This window comes from Pelecanus crispus, chromosome 1, assembly GCF_030463565.1.
Source record: "Pelecanus crispus isolate bPelCri1 chromosome 1, bPelCri1.pri, whole genome shotgun sequence".
In the NCBI taxonomy this organism is placed as follows: Eukaryota; Metazoa; Chordata; class Aves; order Pelecaniformes; family Pelecanidae; genus Pelecanus; species Pelecanus crispus.
This window is the reverse complement of record NC_134643.1, coordinates 160,485,566-160,506,963: the sequence shown is the minus strand read 5'-3', so window position 1 is coordinate 160,506,963 and position 21,398 is coordinate 160,485,566. Positions and strand designations below refer to the sequence as shown.

The following is a 21,398-nucleotide window of genomic DNA, read 5'->3' as shown; positions in this document are numbered from 1 at the left end:
GTGCCCGCAGCGCAAAGCGGCGCCTGGAAAGTTTTGTTTGCGTGCGGGGGTGCGAGCGGCGGCGGCCCGGGCGGGGATGCGGGGCCCGGGGCCCGGCTCCCCGCCGCTTCCCGCCGCACCGCGGCTGCCGCGGCCGGGGCTGGCGTAGGCGCCCCCTGGGAGAGCCGAGTGCGGGCATTAAACCCCCCGCCCTCCTCCCCGCCGCCCTCCTCCGCCCCCTCCGTCCCTCCCTCCCTCTCCCCCTCCCTCCCTGCCTCCCTCCCTCTCCCCGGTGCGCGGCCATTGCAGTGACCCCGGCCGGCCAAGGATGATCACGAACACGCGGGGCTTCCTGTGGTCGGACCTGGAGACACGGGCGCTGCTGGAGATCTGGGGCGAGGCGGACGTGCAGTCGGCGCTGGACGGCAACTTTCGGAACAGCCATGTGTACCGGGACGTGGCCTGCCGCCTGGCCGAGCTGGGCTTCGAGCGCACCCCCGAGCAGTGCCGCATCCGCATCAAGGGCCTCAAGCGCCAGTACTACCAGGCCCGGGACGGGCTGAAGAAGAACGGGCACGCCCGCAAGATATGCAAGTACTACGACGAGATGGACCGGATCCTCAGCTGCCGGGGGGGCCCCGACGGCGCCCCGGAGCCGCTGGCTCCCCCGCCCGACGGCGCCCAGCCGGCGGGGCCGCTGGCCGGGCCGCCCACGCCGGGCACGCCGCACAACAGCCGCGAGGTGGACGCCGAGCTGGACGAGGACGCCGAGCTGGAGTCCCCCCGCGACAACTTCACCGAGGACTCCGGGGAGTGCTCCTCCTACGCCGACCACCCCATCAAGGTGGAGTGCCCCCCCTTCGCCATCCCCGTGCCGCCGGGCGACGGTGAGTAGCCGGCGGGCTCCCGGCGCCGGGTGTCCTCCCTTCACCCCGCGGGCAGCGCGGCTCCCCCCCCCCCCCCCCCCCCCCCCCCCCGGCTCTGGCAGCCCAGCTACCGGCGCCTCTCTCCAGCTAGCGTGCTTCTAGTGGCTTCTGCCTTGCCCTCCTCCCTCCCGCCCCGTCCTCTGCGCTCCGAAATCCCCCCCTGCACCCCCCGCCCTGCACCTTGCTCGTCCCCGAAAGCCTCCCCCGCCCCGAACGCCGCCGGGAAGGGTAGCGGGCTGCTGCGGGGGGCGGGAAATGCTGCAAGCCGGGGAGGGGGAGATGCTGGGGGACAGAGACCGTAGCGAGTTTTTATCGGGGTTTATCGATGGGAAACCAACGGAAAACTAGCGCAGAGATTGCCGAGACAAAGTGTCAGGTAGCGCTGTGCAAGAGAATAGGCATCCTTCTCGCTGGAGGGTTTTCCCGTTCCCTGCAGGCTGTGTGCAGTTTTGCTAATCGGTACTAAAATGATGATGACGATAATACCTGAAAAATCTGCTTATTGTTGCAGATAGGCCAGAAAGCTAGGGGAGAGCTTTTACGTAATTAACTGCTCGAGTTGTTTCAGAAGCACCGCTTCTAACTTTAGCAGGCTTGCGGACAGAAGCAGCCCTTAGATAAAGCCTGCCCCTTCCTTGCTCGTTCTTTACCCTCAGCTCTGTATTTGTGTTGTGGAGGTGGAGGGGGCAGTGTTATTTGTTTGTTTTAAATCTAGATTAATGCCGTCGTTTTAATACAAACATGAACCTGTCTTCAGAAGTTGACATCACTGAGGAATCAGCCAATTGGTTGACGTTTAACCAACCTTCTTTTTACACATAAACCCCATCAAAGAATTGTTTACACTAATGTTCTTTTGAAATGCAAATCCAGAATGCCAACAGACTGAAACTCAATTTAGATTAATGTAATTACCTGCAATACACAAATGAGGCTATACTATTTAATAGCCTTCACTTAAACCTTTTTAGAAGATCAAAAAGACTCCTATTGTTGAAGTTTAGTACTACAACAATTAAAAGATGCCTCTCTGTAATTTTCGTGTTACCTTTATAACTTTGCAGAAGCTTGTGGTTTTGCTTTGGTACTCTGAAATAAAAATTTCTGAAATAATTGCAATTCACATTGAAAAAGAACAGCAACTTTGTGACGTATTAGGTCCATATCTCATAGTGAGGGTTTTTTTGCTGCTTTCTTCTTAGCACTTCAGAAAAATAATTGTCTGTCCTCTTGTTTTAGGCTTTAAAGAAATGAATGCTCCAACCATTACCCCACCTCTCAATCAGCCCAAAAGATCAAAAAAACGCCATGCAAATTTAACGTTGGATAAAATGATGGAAAAATTCCTGCAGCAGAGTGTGGATACAGAAGAGAAATTTTACAGATATGAAGAGCAGAGGCTCAAAATTGAGGACAAGCGTCGGGAAGCTGAGCATGCTCGAGAGCTCCAGATGTTACAGATGTTGGGACAGATGTTGGCTGGAATTTCTTCTACGGTATCACAAAGGTCACAATCTATACCAGCGAGTCCACCTCAGAGAGCGAACCATCGTTCATATGGGGATAACTTTAATTATAATGCTATGACAGCAGCACTTTCTCCACCGATAGGTACTTCCTTCTATAGCATAAACAAAAGCTTGTTTTTTTTAAACTTCTGTGTGAAAGCACTGGTAGTAAGTAGCTTTTGACAATAAAAGCTAGTTGGAATTATTAAATACCGTGGTGCAGGTGTCTGTCTGATGTAAAATGAAATGAAAACATCATTCGTACCATTGTACTGATTATTTAATACAGATACATTAGTTATAACAAATTTCAATGAGCAAAATGACACTTTTCAAACCCTATAAACATTGGGGACTTCTTTCCACGTTCACGTCTGTAAAGTGGAGTTAGGAGAAGTTTTATATGTAAAAGGCAAGTAGCGCATGTGCTGAAAGCTGTCTGGAAACACTGGGTACCTTGTAGCGGAAATTCTGCTGCTCTTGAAGTTAACAGACCTAGCCCAGTATGCGAAGTTAAGGCTGTGCATATGTTTTTTCAAGGCTGGGAAAAGAGTGGAGTTTTGCCTACACTGAAGTGACTTGAATGTTAAAATCCAGCTTCTTTAAAATAAATTCCTTTAAATCAAAATTCTGAATCTTATCTCTTAATTAAACATCATATTACTGTAGTAGGCATAATAGAGGTTGGAAATATTGACATATATTTTTATTCTATACCAGTTCATTTATAAATTCTTTGGGGGATCTGAATTTATTTTAAAGAAAAAGGCAAAGCAATAGCTCTAGAATTGGTGTTTATGCACAGACTTTTCCTTCCGTACCGTATGTGTGGGCCAGAAGCTAATAATCGGATATTAGCATTCATTAACAGACTTCTTGGGATCTGTGGCTCCGTGTCATTTATCTTTATCTTAGTCTCTTTGTACGTGGAGGTAGATTGTGTGGGTAGGAGGAAAACAGGGATACTCTTGTCAGTGCAGAAACCAGAGTCATTTCAGGGCTCAGTGGTTATAGGCTGCCGCGTGGAAACGACACAAGTCTCATTCTGTTTTAATTCTGAATTTCACACTGCTCGGAAGGAAAAAAGCATGGCTTGAAAAGGGGGAAAAAAACCCTCTACCCAGCCTCAGTGTTGAATAATAATCCTGCATGCCAGATCCTAAAGGGCATTCTCTGATTCCTGAGAGAATCTTGGAGCCTTTTCAGTTCTGTGTTACATACTGCCTTTCCCTGTAAAATGCATGGGGATGGTTAGGCCTGTTGAGGGTTTAGGCTGGCTGACTTGGTTGTGTTTCTTCTTGACTGGACAGTTGATCTGTAGCATTCCTTGATGGCAGCAAACTTTTGTAGATAAATTACAGTGTACGTATGGATTCTGTGTTTTAAATGTTGTTTTCACTTTTAAATTACAGGGAAGCCTGCAGTGCTTTAGAAAATCTCTTAGGAAGTCATGTGAGGTTCTAGGCTGGGGTGATGGTACCTACAAGGCCTTACCATTACTTCTGAAAGGTTTTCCGCTGAAAGGGTTTCATTGTAAAGACTTGAAACTGAAGTTCAGTTTTGCTTGCTGGATTTCGTCATGTAGGTGTACGATCATATTACGCTGTGCAGAAATGCTTTATATATATTTAACTGTAGCAAGAGCAACTTGGGATTCTGACCTTTTAATTGGTGAAGGTATAACAAAGCATTTGTAATAAAATGTGAAAATAATGCTTCAGGCAGCACATCTTTTAAGGAATTCAGATTTCAGTTGTTGATAGCTAAATACGCCTTAGTGTTTCTGTAGGGAAGTGGGGCTCTATTAAGAATTGCTTTTTGCGTAATTCTCTGTTTTCTCCCCATTTATTATGCAATCACTTTACATATAAACAAAAAACAGCAACAAAGAAACAGAGGACCTTCTTAACAACATTGCATGTTAAGGGTTACAAGCTATACGATAAGTATATTTCATGTGTGGTTGAAAACCAGTGAGTGTATGAAGTGTGATCTGAAGAAAATAAGCTGCCCTATTTCCAGAGGAGATGAGTGTTTTGTTCTCTGGGTCACTGCAATGCTATTTTGGCCATAATCCAAAACAGGGTGTTTTTTTCTTTTTCTTTTTTTTTTTAAATCTCAATAGGAATGGGATGCCTGTATTATAGAAGGATTTTGAAAGCAAAAGATCAGCCAGGAGTATTTATCATTATTGAACACTAAAGCATTTTATTACTGAAGATTAGCGTGTCTGGTTTAGGTTTAGATTCCGTGGAAGACAGAGAAAAAGATGCTTTCCGCTGATAATGCACAGATGCAGAGCTCCCCCCTGCTAGATTTTGGAATTGGGGGGTGGGATTGCTAAGTTTTATACAGCTGAAAATAAGGAGTATTGTGGGAGTTATTTTTTTACGTGATTATGTATTATTATATAGCAGTTCCTTGAAAGCTTTTTTTAGAAGATCTGTAAAAAAGAAAGTAAGCACAGCTATAGTCTAGGAGAATGATATTAATGTTCAAATAAACTGCTCTTCTGAACAGAACTGTACAGTTAATGAGGACCTTCGTTGAAGTACAAGAACGTATTCTTTTAGTGTATTTACTGCAATTTATAGCTAACACATTGTTGATAGAAGTACTGATCTTCAAATTTGTCCCATGTTAGGTAAATAGTTTAATTCTCTTCAGTTGTAATTGTTGAAATACTTTTTTCTTCTGAATTTTTGTAGTCTTTTGAAACAGTAATTTGAATATGTAGCCTTCTGAGTGTGCAGTTGTTTTAATATATAGCTTGACATGTAGCTTTGCATCAGAGATCTGTAGCTGTATTATAGCGAAAAATTATCTTTGTGTGCTATTTGTAATATTTGCATCTAGTGTGTTGGATTATAGTTTTGCAGAAAGACTTTCATTATGCTTTGTAACCACCTGCAAAAATAAAAAAGCAGTGAGATAGGCCCCGATTCTTCTAAGAGGTGGAAGTCTTTCGGGGAAGCGAAAAATAAGGTAGGGTGTACATTTAAAATGTGGTTTTAGTTGCTCTGTGCTTGCTCTGTGTCTGGATGTGTTTAGTCCTTACTAAGTGTACCTATTTCAGTTGAGCTTAATTATGGAAGTGATTTCAGGCTGAACTAAGAAGATATTTCTAGTTACAAAATGTTCATATAACTATTCTGTGCTGTTGTTTCTTTCTGTACCTGAGCCCTAAATTAGGACTGTGAGCAGTCAGTGGGAATATTCTCTGCATCAGACCCTAAATTCATTTCTAAAATGATCACCTTCCCTAGTTACTCACCCTTTTAAAGGCCTTTAAGTGGCAAAGCATTTGGTTTTTAGAAGTATGTCACTTTGTATATCTTTGAGTGATTTTATTAGTGTTTATGAGTGCTTAAATGCTGATGGTAGTTTAAGAAAGCACATACTTTAAAGTAACACTTGTTTTCTTCTTTTCAGTTATAGAGAGATCTTTTTCACTGCACAGAACACACTCTCTAAAGGATATGGAGAATATTTTTCAACTGGTGCGCAATGTTATCCCTCCTCTAACAGGGAAAAGGCATAAAGGTCAAGATGGACGTATAGGCATTGTTGGAGGATGTCAAGAGTAAGTTAAACAGAAATTTTATTTTTGTTTCTAAGAGAGTTTGAGGATGTTATAAGTACCTGTAGAAGCCATTCAAGCTCACCTTGCATTTAAAACATGAGTATCTTCCACAGAGCTTTTACTAGTCCATCATCATGACCATACATACTTGTGAAAGAACGTGTGTCCCTGCAGTTGTGTATTTTGGTAGTGAATGTGGTTGAAACTTAGAATGCTATTTGTGTCTGTGTCTACCTTCTCTGTCTTTTTTGACCACCAGACTCTTTCTGCTTTCAGTGTTAGTCTTTTCCCATTGCATGATGAAGTTATAGCATAAGTAGAATAGAATAAGACAGTGGCACATTTGATAATTTTTTTTTTTTTTTTTTTTTTTTTTTAATATTTTGGTATCTTGGGAACTGGGTTCTCTTAAATGAGGAACAGAATATTTTCTTATTGCGTGCTTTTTATTTTGATAAATTGTGGTGTTTACTAGATTCTGTCAATACCTTGTTTTAAGTTCCGGAATAATAGAAATAGCATGTTTCAGGGAAAAAAGAGATACAGCATAAATCAGTTAAATGCTGTACTGACCTAGAAATAAAACAGGCTCTATTCTTTTTGTGGCCACATTCAGTAATCTGCACAATACTTTGAGTGAGCCACTACACCCTCCTGTTTTTCATTTTCCCCTTTTGAAATAGAGATGGCCTCTTTCTCCTGTAAAAGAGATCTGCTGTGGGACATCTGCCATTAATAAACATTCTATAAAGACCAAAAAGGTGCTGTCTTATAGCTGGGTTGATTAGCCAGGAGTTAGTTTTCCTGTTGGTCAAATGGGCTTAGGTTCTTACCTCTTGGCAGAAGTAGGCACCCTCTGGAGGGTGATGCTGTCCATATCCCTCTCTTCAGTCTTCATAAAGAGAATTTAGGGCAACTGGAATCACAGTTTAGGCACTTCAGTTAAGCATCTAAACCCAGATGGGATTTATCCAGGTCACAGATCCCAGACTTGGCTTACAAACAGTGCTCCACTCTTGTTTTGTTTTGTTTGTCTCTAAACTTTTAAGTTGGTTGTCTGAGAAGAGTTTGCTTTTTTGTGGCATGATCTTTATAAATATTTCTGTGAAAGGATCAGGTGGCTAAGGTGAAATCCTGCACCTTTGAAATCAAAGCGAGGTTTGAGACTGGCTTCAGCAAGATTTTATCTGTCTTTTACAGCAAACAAGAGAGAAAGCTTTTTTTAAAATTTGCTCTTCAATTTGGGACTTCATTATGGCAGGCTGATTTCCAGATTGTCTAATCTCATGACTGTGTTTCCTAACCTAAATTGTATTTCATTCTAGATACACTGGAGCACCGTATTTTGCTGCAATTACAGCTCTCAAAGTGGTATGTGTTCTTCTATACCAATCCAAAGTGAACTTTTCATTGTTTATATTGGCTAAGCACCATTTTTTAAAAGCATTTGTTCTGTGCTGCACATGAAATTTGAGTTCTAAAAGGTCTTCTGTTTAACAAAGAAAATCCTTAGTCCTGAATTTGTAGAAATACTTTTTAAATATGTCATTTGCTGTGTTTTCTGTAAGTATTTTTTCTGTATAAGGCAAAGTTAGATGTGCATTAAAAATTTGAAAATTTCAGGAGAACTGTTTTTTCAGAGACTTGGATAGGAACTTTCGAAACTTGATGAAATGTTTTCTCCAAAAGTGAACAATAAAATAACTTTAGACTAATGTTTAAAGTTATGTTTTCAGTGTTGCAGTCAGCTCTTCAGAATTTTTTTTTTGGACCTGATAAGTGTGTTGAAACTTTTTTTCAAAACTTATAGCTTTATCTTAGTAAAATTCATATGTGATGTAAGTCTAAAGATTGTTGGTTGAATTTAATGTAATTTTTAATAGCACATTTTATTTACATTGTAATCTTTAGCAGAAGTATTTTCTAAGCTTTTTTTCCTAGAAGTGTGAACTTCTTTATTTTAGTGACATATTAACTGGCTAAAAATATATTTACTGCAGATGACATGAATACAGTGGTGATTATGCAAATGTAAAGAAAACATGCTTACATAATACATATACTTTTCAGTACTTTATATATAAAGTGTCAGTACTTTCAGTTCATTGCATATATTTTTCTTTTTGAAGTTTTGTTTCAATAAGTAGGTAACCAATCCAGATATTTCCACCACCACCACCCTGCTCCGTGGATGCAGTCCCTCAAGGATTTGAAATGGAAATTGTATTATTTAATGATCTTATATAAGATATTAAGGCCACTCAGCTTTCTGTTCACTATGTGCAAATACAGTAGCATACTAGGAGGTCCCCTGTTGAAGTCACTTGGTCTCAGATCATTACATCTGCACATAAAGAGCCATAGGATCAAATCTCTGCATTGCTTAGTAGCTTGAAATCTCAAATGTATAGAGGTGAAGCAGAGGAGACACTTTCTTAACCTTGGGAAATTTCAATATGCAAGACAGATACAAGATGAGGCTTTCTGGTCACTGCTTACATAATTTTTATGTGTACGTCTGATTTTCTGAGTTGATAACAGAAGCTTGAGGCTAAACTCCACAGCTTCAGTGTTTGTTTAATGTAAGGGGTGTTGGTAAAATGGTCAGTTTTTATCTGGTATGGATTTGGCCCATCGAGTAAAAATGGTAGGACTGGAAATGTAGTCATAGACTGCCATAGCTATATTTTGCAAGTGTATTACAGTATTATTTTTCCTCTCTAATGTAGCTTGTCTCTTGTTCAGCTGTGTTCTTTTGCCTTTCTTCTTACTGTACGTATGACATTTTAGTCTTTGCTCGTCTGCAAATGAGAAACATTTCTCAAGTGAGTAGAGGTTCAAGATCTGTGTTTTCGGTCATCCTATTGGTGAGAAACAGAAAAGCATTATATTGGAAGTTAGATACAAAAAAATTTCTCCAAAACATTGCATGGTAGTCTAAGCCAAAACAGAAGAATAATAAAGTTTGCTTTAACTACTGAGAAGTAGGAATTCAGGTGAATTATTCACTGAGTAAACTTTGGAATGCTAAAGTTATTATTAAGTATAAATTTGATAATTCTGTTTGCAAATTTTCTTTTTTAGGGTGCAGATTTATCCCATGTGTTTTGTACCAAAGATGCAGCAACAGTAATCAAATCATATAGTCCAGAGCTGATTGTTCATCCAGTTCTGTAAGTGACTTATCTTTTGTTTAAATGAGCAAGTCAGGATTACTAGTTTTGAACATTTCAGTGACAGTTGATTAGTTTGCGTCATTTCTTTTTCTGAGTTACAGGATGGGTGAGCTGGGGATTACAAAAACTCCTGGGTTTTTCCTTTCATTACAAACAGTTAGATATTTAATACAGAACAATCAGTTGTGAATTTTTTTCATTACTATCAAAATACAATTTTTTAAAAAGCAAAGATCTTGCTTTCTGCTACTTGCTGACGTGTGTTCTGTGATTGCAATGCATTTAACTGTGAACAGTAGCAAAATCCAGAACTAAGAATCCCTATAAGTCAGCGTTATAGAATCTGCATTTGAAAGGCAAATAGAGTATGTTCTCTTGCTTCTTCAGTCCTAATAGTGTCTAATGCTAACGTACCTTTTTTCCTCTCACTACTGTGTATATAGTTATTCATGCAAAATTACTGGGCAAGAGAGATGCTGACTCTCATTTTTCTTCATAAGTGTGTTGCATTAGATACACACCTGGGAATAAATGGATGTTCTAAAATGATCTAAAATACAGGGTTTATTAACAAGAAGATGAGAAGTTTAATAAGCAACTATCCTAATTGAGAAAATCGGTGTGTGCTTCCCTGCGTTTGTATTCTGAAATATGTTACTGATTGGTGAACTTTTAGAGGATAAATTGTTTCAATTCGGTGTTACGATGGTTTACAATGAGCACTGCGAATGAGAATTAAGATGTGTGCCTTAGGTATATGTCACTGAGCTTAGCTTGCACCAGTGCATGTCAAAGTCTGTTGGTGTACATAGCAAAGCTGTGATTAAGCTGGAAAAAGCATAATTTAAAATGGTGTTTGTCAGATACTGCTGTCAGGAAGGATTTATGACAGTAGAAATATTTCAGTGTCTGAGAAGAAGAATATGATCTCCCTTATGGGGATGCCAGCGGTTGGAAGCCATAAGTTTATTACATTCTAAAGGTGGGTTACATTCCTGTTGGTGTAGAGAGGTGCTTAGAAAGAAGTCAGTTAAACAGACAGATATCAAAGGTTGTGTTTTGTTGTTGTTTTTTTTCCAAAGATAGAAGAAACCCATGACTTTGTGGATTTTAGATAGGGAAAAATGATGCTTGAAAGCAAGGGGAAGATGCAAGGGTAGGGTTTTTACTAGTCCAACTGCATTAGCTCTAAAATCCATAAGGCACATCTTCAGTTGATGTTCTGTCTGATATCATGTGATAACAAATGAGATGGAGAACCTTAATGGCAGTATTAGCTTGTAACTTAGGTTGTCTTGATGCATGACACTCAGGATACAGCATCTGGTTGTCTTGTATGGGAAGGAGTTGACCTTGCCTTGGGAGAAGCATTTTTTGTATACACAGGGTTCTTGATGTCTGTGGTAATGGAAAAGGTTGATAGGAGAAACAGAAGCAGCATAGAGAAAAAGGGAGGTGACAATGTATAAACAGTAAAATTACTGTTCATGGAGGACCAGACTGTGCCTACTAAATAAGGTTGGGTTTTTTTAATACACAGATTCTCAGTGTCTTCTGTGGAATTCAGATCTCAATGAAAACTCTGATCTTTCTAGTCACAAAGAGAACTTTTGATTTTAAAATTCAGCTCTGTCTGTAAATTCCTCCAGATGTGCAAAGTATAGTGAATCTAGAAATTTTCATATCCATATAGCTTTAAGTCTGAAACTCAATGTTTAATACTTTTATTACAACTCTGATTAATTTCACCCAGACAGCTGGCTAATTGCGTGAAGCAATGGATCTGTAAATATTGTTTATATGACATTCAAAATGAAAAAATGCAAATACCAGAATGTTCAGATTTTGTTTGTTAAATTTTCTCATATTTTTATCTCTTCTGCTTCATTTGAGGAAAAGAGAAAACAGTCTTTTCTGGTTAGAAAGGAAAAAATCTTGACTGACTCTATTGAGCCCAAGTTTTATTCAAATTTACACAAACAGCCTATTTTTCTCGTAAGGTCCTTTGTCTTCAGTGTCACACTTTTCATATGATCTTTTATATGTTGTGGAGCTGTTGGAGTTCTGCAGGCACGGCCGGCCGCTCTTGATTCAGAGCCTGATCTCTTAAACAGTCTTTGTACTTTCTCCCAGGCTGTGCTTCACGCATGGAAGAACCTCCGGGTAAAACCCACCGAGCAGCTACGTCATTGTTTTCTTTTGTGTCTCTCTTAAAACTTTGCTTTGTTATGATTTCTCCATGACCCTTCAGAGTAACTAGGTAGCTGTTGCACCACTCTCTTATTATGCTAATCATAATTATGGCCCCGTGTACTCCTCAATTCACTGTTTGAACAGCTTGGCATTTCGCCAGGGTTCAGCTGCCATTTTGTACTGCCAGGAGTCTGACATTTTATCATCTCCCCTGTGACTTGGCTGCTGCTACCTTTCCCTACTGCCTTCACCTCACAGGGGATCACCTCAAGGGAAGAACATGCTCTCTTTTTGCTGCTGCCCCCTGAATGCGAGGGCTCTTTTGGCTCGTTAGAGCTGCTGTCGTGGATCTTTGATGGCATGACTAGCGAAGGTATGCAAGAGCTAGAAGTTGCACTGTTGCGTTTCAGGTCCTTGGCAAATGTCTGTCACTTCAAGGACGCGAGGAATGTTATGTGAGAAAGATTGAGTAGGATTGCAGGAGGGTTATGAAAACGGGCATCCATCTTGCAGCATTGCCAGGGCAATTCCATGTGGCCCCAGCCGCAGACCATCCTGGGATTCCTTTGGGTGTAACATCGCATGCTGGGGACACCCATAACGCAACTTTCTCTGTGGTTTTTGTCTTGTGACTTCATTCCCTGTTCCTGTGAGTGAAGGTAAGAGAGCTGGGACTGCACATGGCAGCCTGAGATCTGGAAAGATGAAGCGTCAACACCTGGCTCTGTGATCCTCACCACCTGAGCTGAATAACAATAGCTGGGGGTCTAGTGGCCATGAATAGTCAATATTATCAATAGTAGCTTTTTGGTTTTATTCAGGGTTTCTGTCAAATGCATTATGGCCCCTTCCACAATGACTTGGTATTAAAGTATTAATTAAAAACTAACTAGCTAACCAGTTCAGTATTTTTGCTGACTGACTTTTTGCTTTCCTGTGGAGAAGTGAAAAGTGTGTATTGCAGAAGTCAGGGTCTTCTGAATAGTGGTGTATACCGAGTCTTGGTCACAGCTGCCTTGCTCTTGTCACCACTGCCCCTGGTTTGTGCTACATTTTTCTGTATTCTCAGCTAACATGCCTCTACTCTAAACTCTACACAGATACAGTCAAGATAAAACTTAGCTTTTGCATTTTATTAAGTTTTATTGCAGGTGTTTTTTGTGTGGATTTCTGCTGTAGATGTGTACATACTTTCTTGCATTAGTGTTGGGAACTTTCTAGGGAACAGTTTTCATGGGCTTTTTTTTTTGTGTATTGCCCATGTTAATTCCCTGGCTCAAGTCAAGTTGAATAGACTTCTTGGATACCTGTGCTGGGTTAGCTTATCCTGTCTTGATAAGTGAGTGATCACACAATTAAATGAGCTGTATGAACCCAGCTGGTTATATTTTAAAAGAAGAGAGAATGAATCTATTGTGTTAGATTCTCTTCTTGCAAGGACTTTTTCATAGTCTTACAGGTTTTTTTTCTCTGTAGGCCAGGAAAGATTGAGAGACTGCTGGGTAGTCCACTTGTAACCTGGTTGTCAGACGATTTGTAAAGTCAACAGTTGATACACTCCTTGATCTTCAGAGTTTTGTCGGAGAAGTAGAATGAGATGTCAGGTCATTAATTTCTTGTGGTCCTGAAGAAGTTGCATGATTTTTCCATTATCTCTGAAAATGTCACCCTTGAACTAGGTATGGATTTAGAACTAATACCTTCCAGCTGGTTGTATCTATGGGTCTATATGGACTAGGAAAGATTGCCAGAATTACTGAAAGTCTTATAGTTAATTGCAGAGTTCAAGTTTTGGTTTGGATTTTGAAAAAGATTATTCTTTTCAGTTTGAAATAAAAATAACTGGGGAGAAAACTCTCATGAGGTTGGCCTGTGTGTTGAGGCCAGTTACCATTAATGAAGAAGCTTAGCTTAGATCAGGGTTGCCAGGACATATTTTGCCTAGTTTTATTGGATTTTGTCTATGTTTTGATGATTTGAAAAAATCATGAAAGTGAATCATGGATAGCAAACTCCTGATAAGTTGAGTACTTTTAACCAGTGCCAAGTCTCTTAAAGAAAGCCCAGGAACAATCTTAAGATTTTTGGCCCTTTCTAATTCTGTATGTGGAGAGGAGATTCAAAAACATTGGTCCTTTGTGGGAGGAAGCTCATACCTTTCAGTTGTGTTAGCTAAGGATAGCTGTTAAACACATCTTCTGTGTAACGTGGGACTAACCTCTCTTTTGAATCAGCTGCTGGAAGAAGTGCAAGAATTCTTGTCTCCAGGGAAAGTCAAGGAGAAAGCACAGATTGCTCCGATTACCAAAAAGATGCCTCCCAAGTGACTTGGCTATTGGATCCCTATTATACCTGCAGAGAAGATGCAGGCATAAACTTTGTGATCTTTCTGCCAAACCTCATTTAGACAGCAGACTAGCTAGGAATCACATGAGAAAGTTTTTGTGGTTTTTTTCCTAAGTACTTAGCGAGAGATAAAGGTCAGTTTGTATGTGCTGACTCAGAGAAGTTTACTTAAACTGTTTCTAATCCTATCGTGCAGTGCCATGGACAAAACTTGTTTACGGACCTGCCTCCTGTGTCCAGCTTTCTCAGCAAAAAGCTGCTGCTTCTTTCCTGTATGCTGCAGAGTGAATAAAAGATGGGAAGTGTATTCACCCCATGCTATAGTCCCTTTCCTCCCCGTTGTTGCAGAGGTCCTTATCCCAGGTGATACTAACAGAGGTTTTGCCACCTCCTCAAAATGTGAGAAGTAGCCAGATTTTTAGCATCACTGTGGGGAGTGCCAGCTGTTCTTGCTGCTTTCTGATACATCAGAAAGAGATGAATACATGTGTAGGAGCGTTTTATTCCAGTTAGGTCCTGGCCAAATTCATCCTTCTGAACACTTGCCATACTGCTGTGATTTGACCCCAGGATTAGATTTCTTTGGTATTTAATCTTGCTTGAATTTGAGTGAAGGAAGGCATGCCTGGATTTGCTGCTGCTGCTGATTATTATTATTATTATTATTATTAGTAGTAGTAGTAGTAGTAGTAGTAGTAGTAGTGTTGTTGTTGTTGTTGTTGTTATTATTTGAAGCTTTTAGGGTCTCATTCTTCTTTTTCCAGCTGACAATTGGCAAAACAGATATTTAGAGTGAGACTTGTTCTGTCTTCTCATGTGTCCACAGCTGATTTAAAGTACTCTAGCCTTCAACTATCATCTGTGCCTTAAGAGTTGAATGTAAACCAGAGGGGGATACCAGTGTGATAAAAGCTTTTCACTTTATTGGTTTTAACATTAAAAAAAAAAAAAAAGGTGCATTATTTTTTCTAGGGATGTTTTAAGTCTGTTTCATTCTGAGGGAAGTTACATTGTCATCTCAAATTCATTCCGTCACTTTTGAAGTCACAGGTTTGGTTGACTGCAGTCCATTTGGAAAACTATTTGACAGATTCTACGTATCAAGTCAGTTAACAGGAAGTATTGATAGGTCAGGACCACTTCCATGAACTCTGAAAATACAAAGTCAAGACATTTGGTTATCATTACACTTTTTGGGGGGATTGTCGTAACACACATTGGTAATGTGATTGAGATCAAAACATACTACAACTGCTGTGAAGATTTGGATATATCTAAACAAAGGTTATAAAATTATTTTGCTGATACCTGCGGTACCTTTACAAGGCCGGATAGGGTTGACCTTGAGTGCTGTTGTCAGGTCTGTGTGAGAAACCTCAGAAAATAAAGTCAAGCAATAGCTTTTTCCCCTTTGGGGTTCTTTCTCACAAGATGTGAGAGGCTCTGCGTAAGAAAAGTGACCCAATTTGTATAATGTGCTTGAGTTCATTATTGAAGAGGTGGCTGTTGGCTCTGATGCCTGTAGCGTGTTGACAACACTCCTGCCCAATGCCTAGTGGAACGGAAGATCTGAGACCTAAATGAGAGTCTTCGGTGTCCAAGTAGCAGCTGTGGAATACATTTTGGGTTTTGACATCATTATTATGATATGAAAAATACGATGCAGTAAATATAGCATTTTTTTTCTAAATGCATATCTCAATAGGTCATTCACACTCTCGCTATCTTGAAGGTAGAATATGGAGCAAGTAAAGGCTGTGGTATCTGCATATTTAGAGCAGTCTCTTGCTGTCAGCCTGTGATACCAGTGCTTCTCCTGGCTGATGGGTTGCTGTTCTTGCTGCTGTGTTGTTAATATTAAGATGAAGCCTACCAGGTTCAATTCTGGTGTCTAAATTAACTTACTCAATGGCTGAAAAGGAACACTTGACTTGAATAGTATTCAATCCCTCTCTCATTATGGTCTTTGTTTTTCTTTTTCTTTCATTTTCTTCCCTGTCATTTAATCAGATTGTAGAAGGAAAATAGCTATTGTCTACGCAGCACTTGCAGATTAAACACTATATAAGGATCTTTCAGCAGCCTGGTGGGTGAAAATGACCATTTGTCTTGTAAAATTTTGGGGGGGCATTTTAATATACTAATCTTAGTTTATGAAATATATCCCTTTTTGGTCTCTAACTGCATCCATCCAACTTCATGCCACTGTGTTGTCACTGAGAGTTGCACTACCTGATTGAGATACTTGGTGGGAGACCCATGAGCTGATAATGGGATCAATGAGCTTTTCCAGAGTAAGTTGTTTCCAGTTCTGTTCATGTGGCTGAAAAATGCTGCCTCAAGCCTCTGGGCTTCTGGAAATTTGGAATTAATTTACAAGAAAGATGATTTAAGCATTGATGAATACAGCTACTCTTGTAATACAGAATTAGTTTAATTTTATGCTCAAACATTTTTGCGCTGTTTGGTTTTGCCTTCAATTCCTTTGACCTAACCTTTCCAGAATAATCTCTCTCCCTGTCTTATTTTATCCGGTTTCCAATAATGACCTCACCCCAGGTTTACCACAATAGTTAATAATTAGCTTTCTGAGATAGCTACTTAAATTCTAGAGCTACGCATTATGTCCTGTCTTTCGCTCTTTTATGTGCTGTATAACGTGACAGGTTCTAAGTGTCAGCAGGTCTAACATTTGATTCACATTAATATAATTACCTGCAGTGCTTGGACAAACAAAACCAAAACTCTTTCATCCTCAGATCAGAGACTTTTTCCCATCTTTGAAGATAAGACTCTAGGTTGGCTTGTGAAACTGCCCACTTAAAGTGGCTTTGTTTGAGTTTATGTAACAGACTTTTGCAACGGTACCTTTTAATGCATTTGGAGTTGCCTCAGTCACACCAAGCGTGCACATATAATGAGCAGAATTTGAAAAATAAGCTGTCCAGTGAAGAGCTGTACAGTTGATCGGGTGACAGCAGTCTTGCTTGTGTCCCGGTCCCGTGTCCTTCTCTAGCAGGAGGTCCCACTGATTGGTGTTTTGTGATGTCCAAGCCACATCTGTGATTACTAAGGTGGTTCCAGCTCTGCTAAAACACGTGTGAAGAGGTCCTGCTGCTGCCTGTCTATGCTGTCATTCATGCTTATCTACTATTTCCGTAGCTCCTGGTTACACCCATGCTGACTTCACTTCACATTTTCTTGTTTCAGTGTAGAATTTGACAAGGCTGCACCTTATCACCATTGTTCCTTTCCCTCCTCTAGAAAGCAACGACAGTTACTGTCATTCATCCTGAATGAGGAAAGCTGCTGTGTTTAGAGCTTTATTTGATAATTTAAAGCTATTGCCTTAGTGGCTTTTGATCGTTTGGTGAAAGCCAGTCTTTGAATAAAATGCAGTGTACAGCAAAATTTTCTTTGTTTTGGTGACTGGAGAGGGGAAGTTGTGTTTCAGGTTCTAACTGTCAAGTGTCCTCCTGCTCTGGACAGTGATCAGCCTAGAACAGACTTTCAAGCAAATGGCACCTGTCAAGTTATCGGTTACAAATTGCTCTGGAAGATGTTTAGAAACTGTGGGTGATCTTAGGGCAGTAGCCACCATCTTTTTTTCAGGCTCTTTATTGGTTTTGGAAAGGTTATTACATCACGCTTCCACCAAGATGAAGATATACAGAACTGTATTTTATGTCAATTTTTCTTGTGTGATAGTGAAATACAGAAGAGTCCTGAAGAGCAAAAAGCTTGACTTAACGTCTTTATTTTTCTGTATTAGCTTTTCAAAACGAAAAGGTATTATAAGAGGCTGTGAGGCTGTGCATTAAGATAAGAGGCAACAATGAGACTGTGCAGTACTGAATCCAGTGATTACTGCTATAAGTGCCGTAACCAAACCAGGGCTGCTCTTGTATGCAAAAATAATTTAGGTGGCAAGACAAGAGGAATTTTTTCAGGGTGTATTGATTTTGTTTTGGCAGAAGTTATCTAAAGCTACCAATAATTCACAAAGAAAATTTGTCCTCACCATTTCAGAGACTTAGTGCTGTTTAGTTTGAAGAATCTTTGTAGATTTTGCCATGTGTCATGGTTTAGCCCCAGCCAGCAGCTAAGCACCACGCAGCCGCTCGCTCACTCCCCCTACCCTGATGGGATGGGGGAGAGAATCAGAGGAGTAAGAGTGAGAAACACTCCTGGGTTGAGATAAGAACAGTTTAATAATTGAAATAAAGTAAAATAGTAATGATAATAATAACAATATAATAATTATAATAATAATAAATATACAAAGCAAGCAATGCACAATGCAATTGCTCACCACCTGCCGACCGATACCCAGACAGTTCCCAAGCAGCGATCGCTGCTCCCCGGCCAACCCTCCCAGTGTATACACTGAGCATGACGTCGTATGGTATGGAATAGCCCTTTGGTCAGTTTGGATCAACTGTTCTGGCTGTGCCCCCTCCCAGTTTCTTGTGCACCTGGCAGAGCATGGGAAGCTGAAAAGTCCTTGACTGGCATAAGCAGTACTTAGCAACAACTAAACCATCAGTGTGTTATCAACATTCTTCTCATCCTAAATCCAAAACACAGCACTATGCCAGCTACTAGGAAGAAAATTAACTCTTATCCCAGCCGAAACCAGGACACCATGGAAGGTACTTTTCTCACTACCTTCTGGAGGCAGAGAAAAGAGCAAAAAGATAAACATGCAAGATGCCAAACACCATACCTTGGCCCTGTCTACACAGGGGTTCAAGGAAGGCAAATGATACAGCTATTGCGTCTGTCTTCCCATGAGATCACAGTCTTAGCCTCCCCTGAGCGAAGCTTTGTCTCTCTCTTCTACCTCTTGCTAATAGCCAAGGAAAGTTCATCAGGTAAACATCTGTGGGGTCCTTTTTCATGGTGTGCTCTCCTGTGAGACTGTGTATGCTTGCTTATTTAAATCTGCTTTGACTAATAGATGATGTGTAAAGTTGATTGAATGATTGTTGACATTAGCTTTAGACTCTTCCTTACCTACTAAACTTCACAGGAATGAGACAAGTTGTAGAAACTCCTTTGGTTTTCCTTATTTATGATTCTGTTGTCTTGCAGTTGTTATTTACGTGTTTATCCTGTGATAGTTCTTTTCTGTATGCAGTTAGAGCTTTATCCGTTGCTTTCCAGACAAGCTAAGACTTTGAGGAAGCTTTTGGGGTTTGGAGGGATGTTGTTTGGTCGCTTGATTGAACAACAGTGAGCTGTCATAATCTAGATTTTTATCAGAATGGCATCTGATAACATGTCACATAACACGTAGTGGTTAGCTGGAAGTAGCTGTTTGAAGGTCTGTTTATTCCCTGCAAATCTGCAGCTGTGGTCTGTCACCAGGATCTTTAATTGCACACATCTGCACAATGGTATTGCAGTACGCTCTCCATGTTTACAGGTGTTACTGCTTGGATTCAGCTTCCCAAATTACTCCTGTTGTGTATGGCCATGGTGCAGTTTCTATTTTCAAATTACGGGAAAGCCAGACTGTTTCCCAATCTCTTGCCCCATCACCTTCCAAAAAAGCTTGCTTTATTTTGGGAAATCCCTGACTTTTAGGTAATCAAAGTATCTCTCAAAGGTTTTTATCCTCTTTTCAGAAACTCAAATGCTGTTTTCTTGTGGTCTTGCAAGAGGTTTTCTGACTCGTCTTTATATTAATCTTGATCTTGGCTTAGCTTTAGAGTAGGCGTGTTGCTTTTGTGATTCCTGTTCTGGAAAAAAGCCAAGTCACTTATCATATAGCTCTGCATTTCTAAAGACAATACTGATTCCTGCTTACTTGATCCCCTTCTGTCAAAGCCTGAAGATTGCATCTCTGATCAAAGGGTTGTCTTCTTCATACCTCATACTATTCTTTTTTTTAAAAAAAAAAAAATACAGTGCTAGTTTCAATTGTGTATGCATGTCTTGGGCAGTGGAGGTGATAATTAAATGGAGACGTTTGAAATCAGGTTAGGAATCAGGTGGAGGAATTGAAGGGACAAAGGAAGTTAACAACGTTATTTGTGTGAGCGTAGTATGCAGTGAACAGCTGAGGACCTAATTCACTTTCTGTGCTGGTACTTCCAAAGCATTTTGCAGTTTTTTTCTGGTTTTGATCCACAGGCAAACAGGAATCACGTTGGCTTTTTCTGTAGTAATAAAGTAAACGCTGCCAAGGAATATTTGTTCCCAGGTTCCCGAACATGATTATTTGTACTGTCAAATTATCCAAACAGTCCTTGGCAAGGTTTTTGTCCCGTGACAAGTAGCCTCTCCCAACAACTTCTTCCACTGCTGAGGACCTACCATGGTCCAGGGACTGTGCCTGATAGGCAGCTTGAGCATCACCTGCGCTGAAGCCTGACGGTGTAGAGGCCAGCTGACCTCAGTGTCAGAGAACTCTTCTGGGCACATTCAAATGCTGTGTATAGACTGTAGCTCTTAAGCGCTAGAAGAGTGTCTTTGTGCTAAATCCCATGGTCAGGAGCATTCAAGGTGACACCCCTTCCTGAAGAAAGTTACGTGTTGATCATTTGTATCCTATCAGCTTTAAAATGCTACTACTTTGATGTCTGTGTGTGGGAATAAACCGTAAGATGACACAACGGCCCTTTCACCTTCAGAGAAGCTGTAGACACAGGATATTTGCAAGGTTTCCTTAGCTGCGTAACCACAGCCGTTGTGAACATTAGGCATCTTGAAAGTGAAGTTGGCATAATGCTTCTCTGATGCAGTATTTGTTCTGCTTTCTTTATGAAGAATCAAAATCCATCAGTTATTTTTCAGCATGTTTTTATAGCCGATGTTGCAATGTAATAGTCATCATCACCGTTTTAAATCTCTTGGCCCTTCATGTGCCTTGGGTTGCTTCTTGCAAAGGAGTTATGTGAACGTAATGTTTGTAAAATGCTTTGAAGATGAAAAGCTCTACAGTAGGTTTTTATTATTACCAGAGGCAAAGTGAGCAGCAGTGGCTTAATGTTGGACTGTTCATTTCCCAAGAGATGGCTTTGTTTTGAAGAGTGCACATTATCAATTGGGTTGGAGACAAAATTATCTTATTTCAATCCTGAATATAAATAAATCGGCAAACTTTCTACCTTGAGATTATTTGCATGAGATATTTGTAAAGGAGCAGAGCAGTTATGGTACTATCTATGGCTCTGTTCTTAGCTTACGTTTAATGGAACATTTATTTTATGTATTTGGCTTCTTACTATCCAAAGGTATTTTGAATCCAATCCGTTCAAACATCCTTATATATATAACAATATTCTTATATCTATACGATATATAGATATATATATTTCTCAAATAAATATCTCATCTATATTTGAGATATATATTGCTCTTCTAGAGATACAATCCATTTCAGCATGTAAATAAGAAAGTGGTCTGCATTCAGAAATGGTGATGTTTTATTAGACTTCGGTTCACAGACAGTTTTTCACATGTTTAACCTACTGCATATAAAAGAACTGGCTTTTTTTTTAGTAGTGCTTTAAATATTTCTTGAATAATTTTTATTTCCAGCCTGCATCCACATCATAAACTGATAGGTGGTTGTACAGGGACATAAAAAAAAGTGAGTTGTTTGGCAGTTCTCAAGCTACTACTGTTTCCTTGCAAGTTAGAGGAGAAGGGAGGGAGCTGCATCGTTCAAATGGAAATT

At 40.2% G+C, this 21,398-nt stretch overlaps 1 protein-coding gene across 1 annotated transcript in view; it reads left to right on the top strand.

The window, feature by feature from the left end:
• The first annotated feature begins 307 nt into the window (after positions 1-307).
• The window catches only part of NAXD (NAD(P)HX dehydratase), a 48,751-nt gene continuing 27,660 nt past the window's right edge, over positions 308-21,398 (top strand). Inside the window, exons 1-5 of the mRNA XM_075706038.1 lie at positions 308-866; positions 2,145-2,516; positions 5,846-5,996; positions 7,322-7,367; positions 9,081-9,169. Of these exons, the coding sequence (XP_075562153.1) occupies positions 308-866; positions 2,145-2,516; positions 5,846-5,996; positions 7,322-7,367; positions 9,081-9,169 (1,217 nt within the window). The remainder of the gene's footprint in view (positions 867-2,144; positions 2,517-5,845; positions 5,997-7,321; positions 7,368-9,080; positions 9,170-21,398) is intronic.